Here is a 19,090-nt window from a genome sequence, read left to right as displayed (position 1 = left end):
CCATTTGAACAGGTCACAGTAGCAGAGCCACAGGTGTAGATAATCACAATGAATGACAGCAGCTTCCTCAGCTTCACTGTTGCACTGTTCCTTGAGTTTGAGGGATTAACAGATGGGCTATTTTAACGCCATCAGATTTCAAATTGTAAGTACTAAACATGTTTGATATTTTATTTTTTATTTTATGATATGAACAAGTTTCCCGGGAAATTCATGTTGTGTACTTTAGTTTAGAACTGTAACCACGTAGCCACTGTAGCCATGACTTCATCCATATGTTTGTGTATATTCTGAAGTCACGTTAAATCACATGAGTTTCTGTGAGATCCAAAATCTCTGCAATCTACTACTTAATTTTACATAAATTTTAGGCCCAAAATCCAGACCACTAAGGTCACCTGGGTCAGGTTTGCTCTGTGTCCCCAGAATCAGGACATAACATGTGGAAGCTGTCTTCAGCTTTTATGTGAATATGAATTCATTTAAATCTAGCCTAAATCTACCTGTTTGTCACTGCGTTTAGATAAAAATGAGGTTTAGCTCAGCCCCTCTTTCTTTTACCTCTGTATTTAAATGTTTCTCTAGGGTTTTATTTTGTCTTTTCTATCTTCAATGCATCTGCTGCTGCTGTATTTGTCTTTATTTTTTATTGTTAAGTGCTTTGAAATGCCTTGTTGTTTCTCAGGATTAAAACAATGGAAATTGTTGTGTTTGTGGTGTCAGATTGTAAAATCCTCAATTTACATGCACGTGATCACTGTGCTTTTCCTGCTCTTCAAAGCTGTTCAATTACTAATGCTGTGATGCTTTTCCAGTTGCAGGTGAGTTGGAATTTCCAAGTCCACGGTTGGACGTTTCATCTGGAACAGGAACACCGGATTTCCAACTCAACATGGAGTAAGCAAACACTTTAACTTTATTGCAAGTCTTCTCTGTTTCACACTGACTCGGTCACACACACACACACTGTAACACTGTTCTATATTTAATCTGTGGACTGTGTTGCTGTGCTGTTTGTCCTGTGAGTGTTTTTTTCCCCTGTCTTCTTAACTCTGGAACACGGTCAAATCAGAGATGAAATCACTCAGTCAATTTCACTTCAGACCTCTGCTGTAAATAGAAGCACGTACAGTTCCCCAGCAGGTGCCTCCATGGTTTATATAAAGCTGTGTACGTTCAGTCCTCAGTCTTACTAACACCTGCTGTAGGCGGTGAAACCTCGCTTTTTCACTCTCACTCCTCCATCGTCCTCTTCCGACGCCTTCCTGATTTCCAAGTGTCACACACACAACAATGTCTGTTCCAGATCGTCTTTTTCACAGATTTCTCACATATCAAAATTCATATCAAATATCAAAAAGTGACATTTTTTCATTTTTATTATTTATTGGTGACTTAAAGCTGCAGTGTGTAACCTCTGATGTTGCTCTGCCTCTGTTTGGTCTTTGTTAAGATCCTTATTTATTTGCTGCCTCACAGGCACTGTCAAGCAATACTATCAGACCTGACTGACAGAGTTTCTGTGTGGGTTCCTTAGAATACAGAAAAAAACACAGTTTTGTGACGATGCCCCTTCATATTATTTACGCACTGCAGCTTTAAAAAACTGTCCTTAAACTGTTTATGTGTTTACAAGGGAAACCCATGTGTTAGCAATCACGTGAGTTTTGCTGCGTTGTCCTAAAAAGCACGTAATAAACCTAAAGCTACATCAGCTCCTTTTATGATTCTCACACCTGTGCTTTTCCTCATTATTTTAAAACTCTGTAGAGGAAGATACTGTTTTTTTGTTTTTTTTGTAGCTCCGCCTCCACGTTGTCGCCAGATTAGATGAGATTATTACACTGAAGTTGCAGAAGTGTTGAGGTTTTCTCAGAGTGAGGTGGAGCAGTTTAAAGAGGGAGAGCTGCGTGTGCTGACCGTGCATTCCACAGCCTGCTGTGGTTTTCCTCTTTGTACCTGAATCATTCGTCTGCTGCTTATTTTACAAACGTCAGCTGCTGCTGCTGCTGCTTCTCTATCACACACACTCACGGTAAACCCAGAATAAAATCTTGCTGAGTTTGTTCCGAATTAAATATAAACACACGTGTTACACACAGGTGTTTTTTTTATTATTTTTTTTTATTTTTATTGGAATACATATTATGGTCTGCTGTACAGTTGGCAGCTTGGAGAGACCTATACATGCAGAGTGCGCCGGCCACGTTCAGGTTAAAACATGCACAATGTATTAACTTTGTCTAAAACATTAGAAATAAAATAAAAATAAAATAAAACAAAAAAAAAATGACAGCCACCTTTGACACAGTCCATCTGGCATCACTGAGAAACAAAAACAACTGTGATTTTTATGACACACGCGCTCGATTGTTCAGGCGTGTGTGCGAGACGAAGATCCAGTCTTTTTTCTTTAATCCCTATTAGATTATTGTTAGCGTGTTGTGAGATTATAAACGTGTGTCTGGGGCCTTTCTTTGGCAGAATGTTCAAACATGAGCACAGAACATGGACAAACCCTGAATTTATGAGCGAGGGAGAACAGAGCAGCGAAGAAGAAGCCCGATAAGAAAAGAAAGAGAGGGGGGGGGACACATGGTGAAGCACTCAGCACTGCAGACCTGTTCAGCTCTGATAAAACAACACAAACCCTGGATTCTCTCTCTCTCTCTCTTTCTGTCTCAGAGTTGTGAGAAAAGTCTTGCATCAAAAACAACAAACACAGAAAAATACTCTCCAGGAGTAAAAAAAAGCAAACAAAAACCCATCCATATTCTTAAAATCAAAGATGAACGACAAAAATATTTAATATATTCCAAAAAAAAACAAGGCCCACTTTACAAAAGTACAAGGTTTCTCCTTAAATAAGATTTATTCGATCATAGCTTCCAAAATAAGACATCTCTTGTTTGAACAAAGAATTAAAAACAAACACAAGCAAAAAACCCTCAAATTCAACATTTCCCCTTTTAAAAAATAAAAATAAAAATAATGATTTCAGTATTTTAGAGACTGTGAACTGGAAATACTGTGGAATGATTTTGGCACAAAGTTAGAGGACGTTAGGAGACGCAGCCGTGACTCAGGAAATATGATCGGTTCATCTTTGAAACACATTGTTCTGCTGCTGGAAACACACTTAATCAGGAAGTTCTGGATCAAGAGGGACTAAAGGGGGGCATTAGTCGTTTGAGGTGTTAAAGTTAAGTGCTGGTTAAGTGCAGATTACAGCCTATGCAACGCAATGACACCATAACCCCGGGCCTTTGAGGGACAGACATGACTGAGACTCCACTCAGGACATTCTAGTCTACTTTAGAGAAGAGGGAAAAAACAAGAATGGTGTTAAAACACACACGATATTCACCAGCAGAGCTTCAGAGGCAGAAACCTTCTTTTCCTCATCTCTGCTTCACCATCTCCTCCTCCAGCTGCAGCATCAGCATCAGCATCATCAGCCTTCAGACCGATCCACTGTCAACAGAAGGTTTGTAAAAGTGCCGTCACTCTCAGACCACAGTGAGCGACAGACTCTGACCCAGCTGAGCTTTAAATGTGTAACATCTTCTCCGCTCAGGTCCCACGTGAACCAGTCGGAGGATTCCACCGCGTCGACGCCGCGAACGTGAAGGCTAAACCAACCGACGAACGAGAACCTGGAAACGCGTGAGTGATGGCGGCACAGTCGCTGCTCTTTACTGTGATGAGTCCTGCGAGGTTTGAGTGGACAGAGTGGGGCTCAGTGGTGGCGTTAGTCGTACGTTAGGGTCTTGTAAGTAAATAACGGAAGCACGAGGAGCAGAAGAGGGGGAAAAAAAAAAGAAGCCAAGCTGACTTTGAAGCCGTCCAAACGTGTCGTAAAAAGCTCCAGGTTCTGACAGCTGGAGCCACGACACGAGAGAGAGGGGAGGAAACGTTTTATGTTAGGATGAGACTGAGAAATATTGTTAATCTCAAAACTGCATTTTTGCACCTGAAAGGAGATGAATACATAAATTGCTAACACTCACGTGAGTAAGTTAAGTTAATTCAAACTAAAATAAGCCACTTTTTATCATTTAACTTGAATTCAAAACCCACTGAGGTCAAGTTTGTCAAATGATTCACTACAATTCTTTAATTTCTAGTCGTTGCATGATTTTGTTGTTGGTGTCCAATCACAATATTTATGACATAAACGCACATGGTCGATGTTTCACACTTAAGTTGTAGTAGAAACTATAAACCACAACCATTCATCAATGATTAATCAATTATTAATGAATATACAACTATTTTGGCAACTGATTCATCTGTTTTTAACTTCTTAAAACATGGATAGTTTGGTGTTTTTTAATTGTCTGATAGCCACATGGAGATTTGAGGAGTCAAATGTTTGGGAAACAAATTCCCTGAAACATCTCATTTGAATAATAAAGCAGTGTTACGGCTGCAGGTCTGTTGGAGACGAGCTATTTTAATTGTCTGCATGGTGGATTATAATCTAATATGTGGATGGTCTGAAGATGAGGGCTGTGGTTGCGTTGCCACGCTGCTAAATGCAGTAAACCTGAGCCAGAGCGACGTCCGCCTCAAACCTAAATAAAACTCAGTCCTGGACTCTGACGGAAACAGAAACATCTACGACACAGACACCACCTCACGTGTCCACGGCTTTCAAACGACAGGACAAGAGATACGCTCGGTTTTAATTATCCCTGCCAAGCCGCTCGTCTCCCACTCTTCTGTATTTAGAATCTCCGAGCCAAGACGTAGAGACGGGATTAGCGTGGCCCCGACCTCTGACCTTTCTCCTCTTCGCTATCTGGTGACGGCGGCTTCAATAAAACGACTTCTTTGAAAACCGACATCACAAGAGGAGGAGCAGGACTTTCTCTCTCTTTAGAGAACTATAATTTCAAGGAGAGAGGAACGCAGGGAGCTTTGGCTTCTCTGGAAGTATGAAAAAGGAATCGGGGGAAGAGATGGCACCGGCTCTTGGTAAATGAATAAGAGTGGTAGCAGAAAGAATAACAGAGCAGGGCTTTATATGATTGTCGAGCGTTGGCACGAGCACTGAGAACTCTGGACAGGACCGGGTCCTCTGCTCGCTTTCTGAAGCCAGCAGTGACCGTGAAGAGGCCACATGGCAATCGTCTCTGCAGCCGAACTCTGACAGCGCTCGCTGTACTCTTTGAAAATCAAGAACTTTCTGATTCCATCAGGGAGGAGTTCCCTGTAAAAAAATATAGACGACTGTGTGCAATTTATCTGCTCGGCAAGTGACGTTAAAGGTCTAAAGGTCTCGTTTGGACAAATACTTTTCTCAGATTATCTCAAGGCACAAATGAACACGAACACTTGATGTTTCAAAGATTAAAAGTGTGCAATCGGGAAAGTTTCAAACCTAAATGTTCAGGAGTATCGTTTTGTATGAGCAGCGTCATGAATACTGCTCTCCTAAACAATAAAGTGACGACAGACAGGGGGCCTCTTTCACAATAAAAGAGCCAGCACTGATAAATATCACAGCTCCATGATGATGGTGGTGGTGGTGGTGCAGCAGCTGAGAATCCTCACTGAAATACAGCAGAACAAAGCAGATGGAGAGGAAGTTCTTCGGCGCAGTCTTGGATTGATCTCACTTTTATCTGTCATCGTATTCAGGAGATTTAAAGAAAAGAAAAGAACACCGGTGCATCAAGCCGTCAATCAACTCGTCATTCAGCCGCATGCCTGAGCATCGTTCATACGTTTGAGTTACATCAGCCGTCATGCTGCGGGGTTAATCCTGCGTGTTATAATCCAGCAGAAAGTTTTTCTCTCAGAGAAGTGCACCGTTAATTACTGGCCATCACTGCTGCTCTGACCCGCGCCCCCCTCCCACCCTTTCCCTCATGTAAGTGAGAGATTACGCCAGCATACCAACCAGAAGTTGATATTTCATGATATCACAGATTAATAATCCTCTGCAGATGTAGGAAAGCTGGGACGATTCGCACGGCGAACCCAGCGTCCGCTCCTCCATTGTTCAGCGTTGTTTTTGTTTTTTCACTCCGATGACAGCAGATGTTTATATGTACACAGTATTTACAGCAGGTTTGCTGGTAATCCACAGTCCGACGTTCAGGTTAAACGTTTGCTCTGAACACAGACGTTGCAGTTACAGACGTGAAAACAAAGCACCATGGGAGTTGTAGCTTGGATTGCGGTTAAAAAAAGAAAGAAAATCTGTTATTTTATTTCCTACATGTGTTGCATTTTTGTTTTACGTGCAAATCTAGTTAATCTTGATATGGTTGAGAAGATCGGGATGAGAGGAGAGGATGATGCAGAACAGGAAGTCAATCACAAAAGAATAATAAAAAAACGAGTGAGAGCAAAAGCAAAAACACAGTCCCAGATGATCAGAAATTAGTGTAAATAAGTGAACCTGTGTGTGTGAGTCACTTCACTTACGACTAAACCTCACTCCCACTGTGAAAAAAAACACAGTTTAATCCAGGGATTAAACAGGTTTTCCACAAATGGGAACGTGTTTGATTGAGCAGAGACGTTCCCATGTTAGTGTTAATCCTTACTTTTTTAAAAAAGTGCTCAATAAACTTGATCTGAGAGGAGAAGCAGGTGATTATTGTGACGCACGTTTCTGTGTTTGGTCACATTTTTTAGTTTGTGAGTGCGTTTGCGTGAAGATCCAGGCCTGAGTTTGTGTTTCAGTGATCAGCAAAGGTTGAAAATCATGATTGAAAAGTGACTTTTAGAATATCCAGCTGTCATGGTCCTCTCTCTCTTTAAAGCCTCCCTCGCTGGCACAAGGTCAGAAAAACTCAAATCTCCGGTCGTCCCCAGCGTTGCCAGCCTCTCCCTTGTCAGATTTCAGGATTACACTATAACACATCCAAGAAAAGAAGCAGAAGAGGACACATGGTGCTGGTGAGGCGACGCAGACCTGCCGTCTGTCCATCTCATGCCTCTTTGGGGACAAAGAAAACGTCCCGGAGAGTTGAGAGCGCTTCACGTCTCCGTGTGCGCTCAGGGTCAGGTCTGTGGTTTATTGTCGTGTGCGGCTGTAACTGAGGTTTAAAAAAAAAAAAAAAAGCTGCAGATGTTTGTCTGCTGTGGACGCGGTGGTGATGGTTGTGTAGCCTTTTTAGATGATGGGAGACTTGTGTTTGACTCTGCTTTGGCCATCGAGAGCTGAACGGAGCTGTGGAGAGAAAGAAAGAAAGAAAGACTTAACATGAAGTTTATTTAACATTTTATCACAACAATTCATCATCATTAGAAAGCAGGTCGTTTGGAAAATTTGAGTCTCAATTAAAATGATTTCAGTCTTTTAGTTCATGCATAGCAAATGAGATGGGGATTCCTCAGCACACTCCATTAGAAATGAATCAATAATTCATATGTACATGAGTTAAAATTGAGGTTTAATAACAAAGTTCTCTGATCAAGAACTTATTTCATAAATTACAAACAAATGAGGCGTTAAAGTGGGACTTCCTGCACGTGTACTTTTAGTTCAAGACGGCAAAAATCCACATAGAATCTGATTAAAACCACGTTTGGAGGTGGTTTGAAAGGCGCATTTTTACAGATGTGTCTCAGTCTGAACACGCTGAACAGATCAAAATCACATTCCACATCATCTTTTGCGTCAATTCAAGTTACAACCAGCTGTGAAACCTGCTTCTCCTATAGGAGTCCACTCATACGAGCCACGCTGTATCGGTTATTTGCCTCTAAATGGTAAAACAAAATTAAAGAAGACCTCAAACGATAGAGATGATTCACTGCTCAGGAGAACATTTACTGATGTTCTTAATTACATGAGAAGTAGGCTCATTTCCCTAAATACCTCTGTTTTTTTTTTTACCCCCTTATGGTTATTTGACTATATCTCCTTGTTGGCTTCAGGATGAACCTGGAAGACACTTCCCTCTATTGTTAGGACAGTTTACGTGGAGGTAACTCTACTCTGTGTGCTGTAACTGTGGTGTAAAAGAAGCAGAGCGTACCCGTCCTCTGTGCCGCTCAGACCCAAACAGTCTAATAATAATCAGACTGTCTCTGGCTCCACGGTCGACTCCCTGCCCCGCTCCTGGTCCCCGACCCCTGACCTCCACCACGGCCGGAACACAGCTCCCCTCCTCCTCCTCCTCCTCGAGGAGACGGTGCCGTTGTCTTGGGCGCGCGGTCGTAAGAGTCACCGCTGCTGGTGGTGGACGGCGGTCGTCTCCACAACGCAGGATCTACGGCATCAGCAGCCTGGAAGATGTTAGAACATTGACGTTCACAGATGAGGTGGTAGTTGAATCGGTAGCCACTATATTTAAGATTCTTCATGCTTTCATTGTGTTTTTTAAAGCCAATGAATGAAGAGATCGTAATGTGATTGAGAACTGGGTTCTGTTCTGTCCGGAGTTTGCGTGTTCTCTAGAGCTGCAACTAACCATTATTTTCTCTATGAATCGCTTGGTCCATAAAGTGTCAGAAAATGGAAATGATGATGTTCTTGAACGTCTTGTTTTGTCCACAAACCAAAATGATTCAGTTTGAATGATTTCTTTGTTTTTGGAGCAAAGAAACAAAGAAAATATTCACATTTAAGAAGCTAAAATAATCAGACATCTTGTTTTAATAATGAAAAAGGCTTTAGATATCGATTAATAATCGGCTCTAATGTTCTCTGGTGGCTCTCAGGTTTCCTCACTCAGTCTAAAAACATGCAGAGGTTAACTGGACTCGAATGAATGAATGAATGAATGAACTTCCTCCTCCACTGATGACCTGTAGACTGACGTATGAGGGGAAAATAGGACAAACGACCAGCCTGATCGCTCATGTATGAGCGTTGCTTCACTCAGAAGCTGACACGTACATGAATACGGACATAAATAGATGCTGCAGCTCAAAGTCTCACTTGCACCGATGCTCAACATAAACCTGGAAACAGAAACCTGACAGAAAGGTTGCTGTAATAGCGAGCACGGTGATAAGCCTGGACTCCAGTTACAGTCGCACGTGTCGCGATTGGAGAACTTCAGTTTAGCTCCTACACTCCTGTCGTAGGTTTGTCATGAGTTTGTGCAGTTGTTTTCCTGGAGCTCTGGGCATTTTGTTTAGATGGTTTTGCTCCATGTTTGGATTCGTCTTGTAATATGTGGCCATTTAATGCATGCCGTTTATGTTCACTGGTGTGTGACAGGGAAAAGTCTGCCATGTCGTTCTCATGCCAGGGGAAAAATCCCCGGGAAAAAAAAAAAAGAAAAAGAAAAAAGAATCCCCAAGCATACCCCAAACTGAGAGATTTATAATTTGGTGGGCTGACTAGAAAACAAACCCCAAGTTCCTCGTCTGTGGTGGCTGCAACAGCACGTTTCCCTCACATAACCTCAGTAACCCCGCGCTCAGGAAAGTGAGAGTTAGATGACGATGCAGTTTCTGCAGCACCCAGCTCCTGTAATTTCAGCTTTAAAAAAAGCACCATAATTAGTGACATTTGGTCGGGCTGCAGTTTGGCTTCTGGAGCACTTTTAGAACGCATTCTCACTAATTGGCTTTAATGGAGCCCTGCTGGACTGCCTTTCCTCAGTCTCCTGGGGTAACAGACAGGAAGTCGGTCACCAGTGAAGCCTGCCAAAGGGGCGTGGCCAATGCGCTCACTTCCTGCTGCAGTCAGTCGGGGAGGAAATGGCAGAGTGGTGCGCTCTCCTTCTATGGTAAAGCTGCTGCATGCAGGAGTTTTTTAGGTGGTTGCCATGTGATGCACTTCCAGTGTTCCACCTCCACCCAAAGTGGAGCCTGCACGTCATTCTACACATTACAGCATCACACTTAAATGTGTGAAATGTTAATAAAGATAGAGAGAGAGAAGAGAGCTTTGTAATAGACGAAAAACTCCACTGCTCTAAATCTTAAATCTGCTCTCTAGTAAGACACTGGAATAAGAAAAGGTAAAAAATAGTGAGTTTTACGAGCCCAGATGATGATTATGATTTATCGCAGCGTTCCCTTTATATTGCTCTCTGATATTCCAGAGGCTCTGGCTCAGTCCACTTCACATGGATCCAGAACGCTTTACCTTCCAGCTGCCACCGGTCTTTGACTCAACAAAAGGATGTTATGGTATCTCGCTCACGAGCCGCGTCGGCCCCGCTGTCCTCGGCCAAACATAAGTTCACAGCTCATTCATGCACAGGCTGAGGTTTTCCTTCAGCTCCAGCACAGAGGAAGAACGACTGTGAGGGAGGTTCCTCACAGCTTGTAGTAATGGCTAATAATGGTTAAAAGTTGGTAGAAAAACTTAAATTAATCAAAATTCATTCATTGATTTGATTCATTTGTGCTTCTTTAAGTTCGTTGAACCGTTTTCATGCATCGCATAATTGTTTTTATTTTGGTGCTTTAAGCTTCAAAATCTTTATATCTTTCATTAACCCTTCTGTTACCGTCCTGTCGTCTGCGTGCGTACTTCTCATTACCATAACTCCCGTTTGTGACATCTTGAAAATTCCAAAACTACCGTATTGCAGCGAAACAGAGCTTTGCACTTGTATGCTAGTCATTACGGTAGAGCCTCAGGACTGACGCGGAACGAGCGTCCAATCACAGACGAGATTCGTCAGCTTCTCAGTGCTGTATTTCCTTAACAGTCGAATAATTGACAGATAGTGAAAGTTGATGTTTTCTTGTAAAAAAGGAGCATAATATCTTTTTTTAATGATAATCCTGCAGCCATAAAAACAAAATAAATCCAGGTTATAGGAGAGTTAAAATCAGTCCAATAAAACCTGTTAGCGACGATCAAAAGAAAAGGCCAAAGGCCAAGAGATTGCTCAAGGCTTCATCCCCTGGGGAACATGAATATCTGCATGATTTATCCGATTTATTCGATCCCTCTAAAAACGGGCACCAATATCAACGGTCAGGATAAAGCAGAAGCAAAAGCATCAATGTGTAAGTGTTTCTAAGGATTCAGACCACGTTGATACAACCCTGACCTTTCAATAGAATTTAAAAATGCACTTTAAAATGTAAGATAATCGATCATCTGGTTAGCTCCAGGGTCTTTACAGGTCTCCTCGTTAATGACTATTGATCAATAACGTCTCTGTGATATTGAGCTGAAGTCTCTGATGTGAAAGGTCACGGCTGAATCGTGAATGGACCACAGTAAAAGCAGAAATACTCAGGGAAAAATGATGAATGGGATGTTGCTTCATAATGACTGCAGACATTCCTCTCCCATCATACTGAAAGCCTCCATCTGCAGACTTGTAGTAATAATAATGATAATAATAATGATAATAAGAGAACGCTCTTCTCTCAACCTCCGACACTGCAATCACAGAGTAATCCCAGCCTCCCGCTGTCCTGACGACAGCTGTATTTATCCGAACCTCTTGGGAACGGATGCTTTACAGACCCGGTGAAATGTTCAAGACGAGCAGAAGTGCTCCAGCGCAGGCTGCAGAGCAACAGTTACCATCCAAAGATCCAAAGGAAACGGTCAGTTTTTACATCAAGCTTCAGGATGGAAAATCCCCCAGAATAAAGTGCAAAGCACATGGCTGATAATGGAGTGACGGAACATGCAGTTCATCTGATTTCCCACTTCAGTGGTGTTTCATTTCCAGTGTAACCAATGACGAGTAAAAGGAGGAGGAGAACTCTACTGAACCTGCCCTGGAAACACAGCTGCCGTTAGAACACACTGCTGCTCACCCTCACACCAGCTCCACACATGCTGTATTTGAAGTCGTTTAGAGGAGAAGGGGGCGGAGTCAGAGACACCGGCGTGACCAATGACAGACAGATTACATCAAGGTCATTGTGGTTAATGAGAGGATGGAGGCTGCAGGGCCTCAGCTGCACCTTTCAGAGTGTAACTATTACAGTCTTCAGTCTTTTGATGGTGGTTTTGAGTGAGATATTTAGTCATGTTAGTTTGGAGTGTAGATAAAATAGACCACATACTGTACGTGACTGAATCTCTCTCTCTAACAGCAGGTCAACGTCTGTATCCCTACTTTTCTTTCATTGTGTAATATATGCAGGAGCAGCAGATGCGTGGCTTCACACTGAAGAGTTCTGACATTTTGTTTTATTGAGGACACCGGAGCATTTCAAAATGTGTTTCTCCAGATCCAAACCCTATGTGAAACCTTACAGCAGCGCCGTTAAGCGGACGATGTCGTCACAAAGTGAAGGAAATCAACGAAGCGCTCCGTTGCGTTCTGTAGAAAGTAAACTGCTCAAAAATATATACTATTATTCAAGCCATTTTTTACTGATTTTAATGCAGATGTTAATGTCTGTGAGTTGCATTGAGCTGTACAAACGTTAAGTCATTAACATCCTACAGAAACCTACGCAAATATCAGATGGCGAGGCCAAAGATGATTGATGAGACAGCAGATACAGGAGTGTGTGTGTGAGTGTGCGTCTCCTTGGCAACATCCAGTTTATTTATAGTCGTATTTTTACCCAAAGGCCTCTGTTGCCCAGCCGAGTTAAGTCAAAGTGACAGAGTCGGTCCTCTCTGTAAGCAGTCAAACAGTCATGTGACTCTGTATTCTATAAGAATAGTTAAGTGAGTTAATACTGTAGCTCATGAGTAGTTAACACCTCATTTTTGTGGTAACCAGTATAAACTTTCACACTATGAGCTCTGTAATGCGGTCGTGCATTTAAATACAAGAAAAGCTATTTTCTCCTGCGTGAGGTTTTCCTGAACTTCTTCCCCCCCCCCTGTTTCAAGTCTTTTTCATTTCCATCCTCCCTCTTCTCCTCTCTCTCTCTCTCTCTCTCGCTCCCTTTTTTCTGTCCCACCCTTTTTCTCTTTGTCCTCACGGCAGAAAACTGCTGTGCTAAGCCTGAAGTTTGCGGAGTTTGGCGTCAGGGAAAAATACAAGCTGAGCAGGCAAAAAAGTGGACACACGAGGAGCTGCCGAGGCCTGGGCCCTTTCTGAACTTTTATCTTCAAGACGGAGCGTTACAGACCATAATCCCCACCTGTGCAGACAGTCTTATTCTTTTTAAAAACTTTGCAGTGACAGTCTATTATCCTTTTCTTCTTCTAAGATAAAAACACCTACCACTGGTGGTTGTTGTGTGTATGAACGTCCCCAGGACTGTGAGGTCACCGGTGCGTGGGGCACGGTGCGTCCCGCGCCTCCTGCTTCAACAGACGGGGTCTGAGCGTGTTTGCCTCTGCGTGGCACCGCTTCCTCCACCTCTCTGGTGTTACTGACCACGTTGTTGATCCTACGCATGTACACCTAAAACGCAAAGACCAGTAAGGAGGTGTATAAGTGGTCAGTTAAGTAACACGGGCAGGGCTTTTAAAGTCAAACTCTATATTCTATAACCTGCACAGTCGACACCGTCTCACCTCTGCTGGCGATGGCTTGACTCCTTTCTGTGCCGCCGCGTTCATCACGCTGTTCATTATCGCCTCTTCCGTGTCAAACGTGGTCGCCCTGTAAGCTCTCCACGTCGTCGCAGCTTCGGCCTCGTCCTCAGAGCCGCCGTCGGTCATCCTGCGAGCGGCTCCTCTGCCTCGGCCCGGCTCCTCCACCGAAGGAGAGCCTCTGGTCCTCCAGGTGCTCCTCACCGTCACGTTCTTGGCGTCTGGTAAACTGCCTTCATGGGAGTGCTGGCTCCTCCAGCTGGTGACCGTGGTGCTGCTGCTGCTGCTCTCGAACACCGACTCTGTGTCGTTGAAGTCTAAATTTGTGTTGTGGAGTTCGGACCTGGAGGAGGAATCGCTGAGTTCGTCTGCGCCACAGTCCTGGTCCTGGCACGACCGCAGCGTGATCTCACTTTTGGGGATGGAGATTTCATACGGGATGGAAATACTGCCGTGGTGCTCGCTGCTGTGGCCTGAAAATAAGTAAAAAAATTTTTAGATATTTTAAAAACAAAACCTTTGCATTGATTCAAACATAATCTAATATTCTTCACAATTCAAACCAACATGCAGGTGGTAATGTATTAAGTTTATACCCATGAAAACATAAATGTATTATTACCAAATGGCCAACAAATATGGGGTGCCGTTTGTAAAGCAGCTCATGCTGAAAATAACGAAAATGGATGTTCAAGTGTTTATTTCCCCCGCTAAGGTGCTTTTAATTTGTTATTTGATTCTATAAACACAACCTGACCTTCTCAAGCTTTTATTTTGGTACTTCTGGTCACTGGCAGTGTTTGCTAAATATTTAGTTTCACCCAAAAGATTTCGATTTAAAGTTAACATTTAGATTTAGCATTAGCATTTAGATTTAACATTTAGATTTAGCATTAGCATTAGCATTTAGATTTATCATTTAGATTAAGGATTAGTATTTAGATTTAAAATGTATATTTAGCATTATCATTTAGATTTAGCATTTAGCATTTGAATTTAGATTTAACATTTAGACTTCAAAAAATTAAATAAAAAATGATATAACCTCAATATATGCAAAAAAAATACTTCTACAGTTCCATGATTACACACTGTGTATAAATCTTATAAATATAAATAAACCCTGTGTGTGTGAGTGGTTCTCGCTCACCTATGAGGATGTTGCTGGTGGAAGTGTGTCGCTCTTTGACCGACATGGGTTCACTGCACACGCTGCTGCTGCGGCTGCTGGTTCTGGAGGAGCACGGGTCGTTGGGATAGATGGTGATGCTGCTGGTCATCTTGCTCGTCGTGGTCACCACGGGTTTGGTGGAGATCTTGGGTTTGCCGTTGGTGGACAGAGGCTCCGAAAACATCATTTCTTTCCTGTCGATTTCGACAATGGCAGGTTTGATGACGGCTCTGGACCTCAGCGCCTCGCGCGGGCTGCACGTTCGCTGGATCTCCAGCCCCGACAGAGTGTGCGCAGGCCCCTGATGATGACCCACATCTGCTACCGGAGCTCTGCTGTGGAGCTCGTCATCAAATGAGCTGCGAAACGACGAGCCTTCAGAATGCGCGTCATGGCTGTATCTAGGGTATCGAGAAGCTGCAGTCCTGCTGCTCGTGGCCGTAGAAGAAGTTGTCTCAGGCACAGGTTCTGGTTCAGAAGGCCTTGACCCGGTAGATTCAGTTTCTGAGGCAGAGGAGTGTCCTTCAGAACCCTGGTCATTGGTCTGCAGAGGACCTACTTGAGATCTATAAGCTGTGTATGATCCATTGGGTTTGGACAGCGTGGAGGCGACAGAGTCCTGGACCTGGTCTAGTGATTCCTGATCAGAGGCAGACGCTGTGTCCTTCTCTAGTGCAGGGACACTGTTGATATGACTGATGTCAGGCACTACATCAGAGTTGTTTGATTCACTATCACTACCAACGTACTTCTTTGAAAACTTTTCTACTTTGCTCTTCTTTGTCTCCGCGTCCGGCTGCTTGTGAGTCGTCCTCAGAGGCTTCTGGTCATGAGCCGCTGGAGGATAGCGACTAAGAACAGGCACCTTTTTAACATCACTAGAAGGTGCATTTACAGAGCTAAACATGGCTCCTCTTCCTGTGTCTCTGATGCCGTTATCTGATAATATTGCAGTGTTTGGAGTTTTGGGCGTCCTCCTCTTGGGAGCAGGACTGAGGGCTCTCCTCACAGACTGTGGAGAGCTTTCCTCAGACTGGCTCAGCTCTTTGCTCCTCAGCTTGTTCTCTCCTCTTTTATGCTGTGGAGAATGATCCCTGTTCCTGTGCTTGGAGGAGCTTGGCTCTGCGTAGGTTGCAGGACTCCTGTATTTCGGCTTCTCTTGTCTGAAACCAGCCTTCGCCATAAGCTCCTCGTTCTCAGCTTTGCCGTTCTCCACGACGTTAGCAGGGCAAATGTTGCCGCTTCCATTGCCGTGTTTATCCACGTTACTGGACCCATTTCCTCCGATCCCACCTTTTCCGGCCAGCTGCGTCCTGAGCTGTTCCACCTGCTCGCTCAGCTGCCGAGCACGGCTTTGTTCCATCTGGAACTTCTCGTGCAGATCTCCGTTTTTGGACTCGGAGTTCTTCAGATCTTCCTCCACGATCTCCAGCTGTTTGAGGCGATTCTTCAGCCTCTCGACTTCCTGCGACAACTCCTTGACTTTATTGTCCTCCTCCTGTGAGCCATCCAGACCACTGTTCTTCTCATTCTCAGATTTGTTGTCATCAGGCGTCTTGAAGAAGTCCAGGTTCTTCTTGTGTTTCCCTGTGAGGATCCCCGTCGATGACAGCTCGTCTTCAATCCGCGAGCGCATGAAATCTGCCCGGCCGGGGTCAGCTGAACCCCGGCGGTTTTTCTGGTGCTCCAGTTTTTCGGTCAGCTTCAGAATAATCTTCTCATCGTCCCTCTGTTTCTCTAGTAGCCTCTTACGCTCATTTTCAAACGTATGAGCGAAGCCTTTGAGTTTCTCCAGCTCCACAGCCAAAGCCTTCTCTGCTCTCTCCAGCTTCGTCTCAGACCCTTCCATCTCCTTCAAACGAGCTTTGAGGGTCTCCAACTCAGACGACAGCTTCTTGGTCAAGTTCTTTTCCTCGTTGAGGTTGAGGCAGAGTTGGCTGCTGTCAGATTTGCTTTTCCCAAACGCTTCTTCCAGTTTCTCCATGTCGGCCATTCTTCTTTGAAGATGTTCAACCTCTGCTTTGAGCTCCTTTGTCAGGGTTTCCTCTTCTTCCAGTTTCTCTCTGACCGTGCGACAGAGGTCCTCTGCTTTACGCACCTCCTCGTCTTTGCCCTGGATCCTCAGGAGACGTTTCCTCAGGGCCTCGATGTCGCCAAGCAGGGACGAGTTGCTGCCCTCGGCCTGGATGATCTTATCCTGTGGAAGAGAGAGAGTTCAGTCATTCATTCATCTACATTTCTGTTCTTCCTCAAAACTGAAGACAAAAACACCTCAGTACTGACCTGCAGGTCGAGCAGTTCATCCTCAGACTTCTGCAGTTTGTTGGTCGCTTCTTCAAGTTCGTCCAGTCGTCGGCCAAGACTCTGAAGCTTGTGCCGCAAGTGGCGATGTGTCATGTCTTTATGATCCGACATGGCTACAGCAGCGTTTTTCACTGAATATTTTATGAGTTTTTGTGTTTGTTTTGTTGCTCAGATTATTTGATGACAGTGTTTTCGGGAGGTCCACATTTGTGTGGTGGTGATTGCGAGTCCTTCTGCCTTGTTTTCTTGTCTTGCCTCGCTCCGTTTAGAACTTTGAAGATCCCTCAGGGTAGTGTTTAGCTGGTGAATCTGTCATCTGGAGGAGGGGACAGAGGAAACAACGGTTAATCATCTCTAATTTGACAATGACAGTCATTTGCATTCTTAGAAGTGCAGTTTGGTTAATTGAAGAAAGAGGAATGAGAGACCGGAGAGGAGCCCACTTCACAATAGAACACACAACGTCAGAATACTGCATGTTTTTATTATTCTAATCTAATTGCTATGTCACAAAACAAACGCAACACATGCACTATAAAAACACAATTCATCACATACACAAAAACATTTAGTTGGCTCTAGTTACAAGTATGACAAGGTGCTTTTTGTCCTTGAACCACCATGGATTTCACCTTCTCATCGTATGAGGGAGCTGAGGTCGGCACAGCTCACATGTGGGAGGATGGGGGTTTCCACACACACACACACACACACACACACACACACACACACACACACACACACACACACACACACACACACACACACACACACACACACACACACACACACACACACACACACACACACACACACACACACACACACACACACACACACACACACACACACACACACACACACGTATCGTATTCAGCATCGATTTGCCTGCCTGTTTCTGCTGACAGCAGCACGTCTCAATAACACCAGCGTCCTTCACATCCCCCCCGTCACCATGGTAACCGCATCACAGGCCCATAACAGCATGGTCACAAGAAAGCAGTTTAAATCTATGACACTATTAGGTATAATCTATCTTAAATACAATCTCATATTTTACATAGAAAACAATAAATGTGTGACATGAAAGTTTTTTCATTGTGTCACATTTACATTTCTCCAGCCACTAATTGGTACGCAGCAGTCCACCTGTCAGCATGGCCTCCACAAATGCAATACTGGATGCTTTTGTTCCATAAATAAGTCAAGTTATTCCTTCTTAATCTCATTACTTCCCTCCCCCATCTCTTTCTGCTGAGCTTCCCCCACTGACCATGAAGGTTAAAAAAAAAATTAGCGAAAAATCGACCTGCAGGGACTCACATTATCTGCACACATCATCACTTATCAGCCAGGGAACAACCAGCCACCACTACACGTCTCCTTTTACTTCTTGTACCATATTCACAGACTGCCTTTCCAAAGCTTCAAACCACTACAAGAAGACGACTGTAGTTATTTTTTTTCCACATTAAATAACATTCAACGCTGTAAAAACACCAAGCAGCAGCAGCAGTAAATTCAATCTTTTTCATCTACAGCACATAAACAAACTGTGTGTGTGTTCATGGTATACAACGAGGTGTAATTTACCATGTATGGTTACCATTGCTTTATAGTTTGATTTCATTTAGTGTAAAGAAAACACTCTGCCCATAATTCATTAAATAAGTCAATGTGGCAACAATTACCTTATGAAGAAGCACTATCTTAAGTCTTCAGCTGTAGAATTTGAATTACTCTGTACCTATATGAGGTCTAGTGATTTGGTATTTAAGGAGGAGTTTTGGGGAAAGACAAACGGGCATGTATTTAGGAGAGAAAAGAGCGAACACACCACTGTCCACTTGAATTTTGTGTTGGATTTTCCCAAACGTGGCCTGAAAACTTGAATTTTTCGACCAATTTCTCCCTGTCCTCCTGAGGACGGTCACGGTGGTCCAAACCTGTCCTGAATTTAAGTCCAATAAAAATAAAACGAATGAAAAAGTAAAAGAAAAGAAAAGTAGAATCTGCCTGAGGGGGGAAAGTGAATCTGGGACACAAAGATAAAGTGATTCTTCGACCTGGTGGTCCCTCTGCTCTGCTCTGCTCCTCTTACAATTATTCAATCAATTCATTCTCTATAATTTTGGCTTTTACACTGACATTTGCAGTTGGGTTTTAGATTCCTACATATGATTTTTGAACGCTACGTTTAACAACTCTGGTTGGGCCTT

General features: G+C 43.5%; 1 protein-coding gene across 1 annotated transcript; it reads right to left on the bottom strand.

The window, feature by feature from the left end:
- Nucleotides 1–8,031: 8,031 nt before the first annotated feature.
- luzp1 (leucine zipper protein 1) lies at nucleotides 8,032–16,982 on the bottom strand (the record flags this gene model as incomplete). Its single annotated transcript, XM_083906384.1, has 5 exons — nucleotides 8,032–8,250; nucleotides 13,083–13,265; nucleotides 13,379–13,869; nucleotides 14,547–16,764; nucleotides 16,851–16,982. The coding sequence occupies 5 exons, from the start codon at nucleotides 16,980–16,982 to the stop codon at nucleotides 8,032–8,034; spliced, it is 3,243 nt and encodes a 1,080-aa protein (XP_083762510.1).
- Between the last annotated feature and the right edge of the window lie 2,108 nt (nucleotides 16,983–19,090).

The sequence above is a fragment of the Microchirus variegatus genome (genome assembly GCF_963457635.1).
Source record: "Microchirus variegatus genome assembly, chromosome: 2".
Lineage (NCBI taxonomy): Eukaryota > Metazoa > Chordata > Actinopteri > Pleuronectiformes > Soleidae > Microchirus > Microchirus variegatus.
Note: the sequence above shows the minus strand (reverse complement) of the source record. Positions and strands in the feature narration are given on the sequence as shown.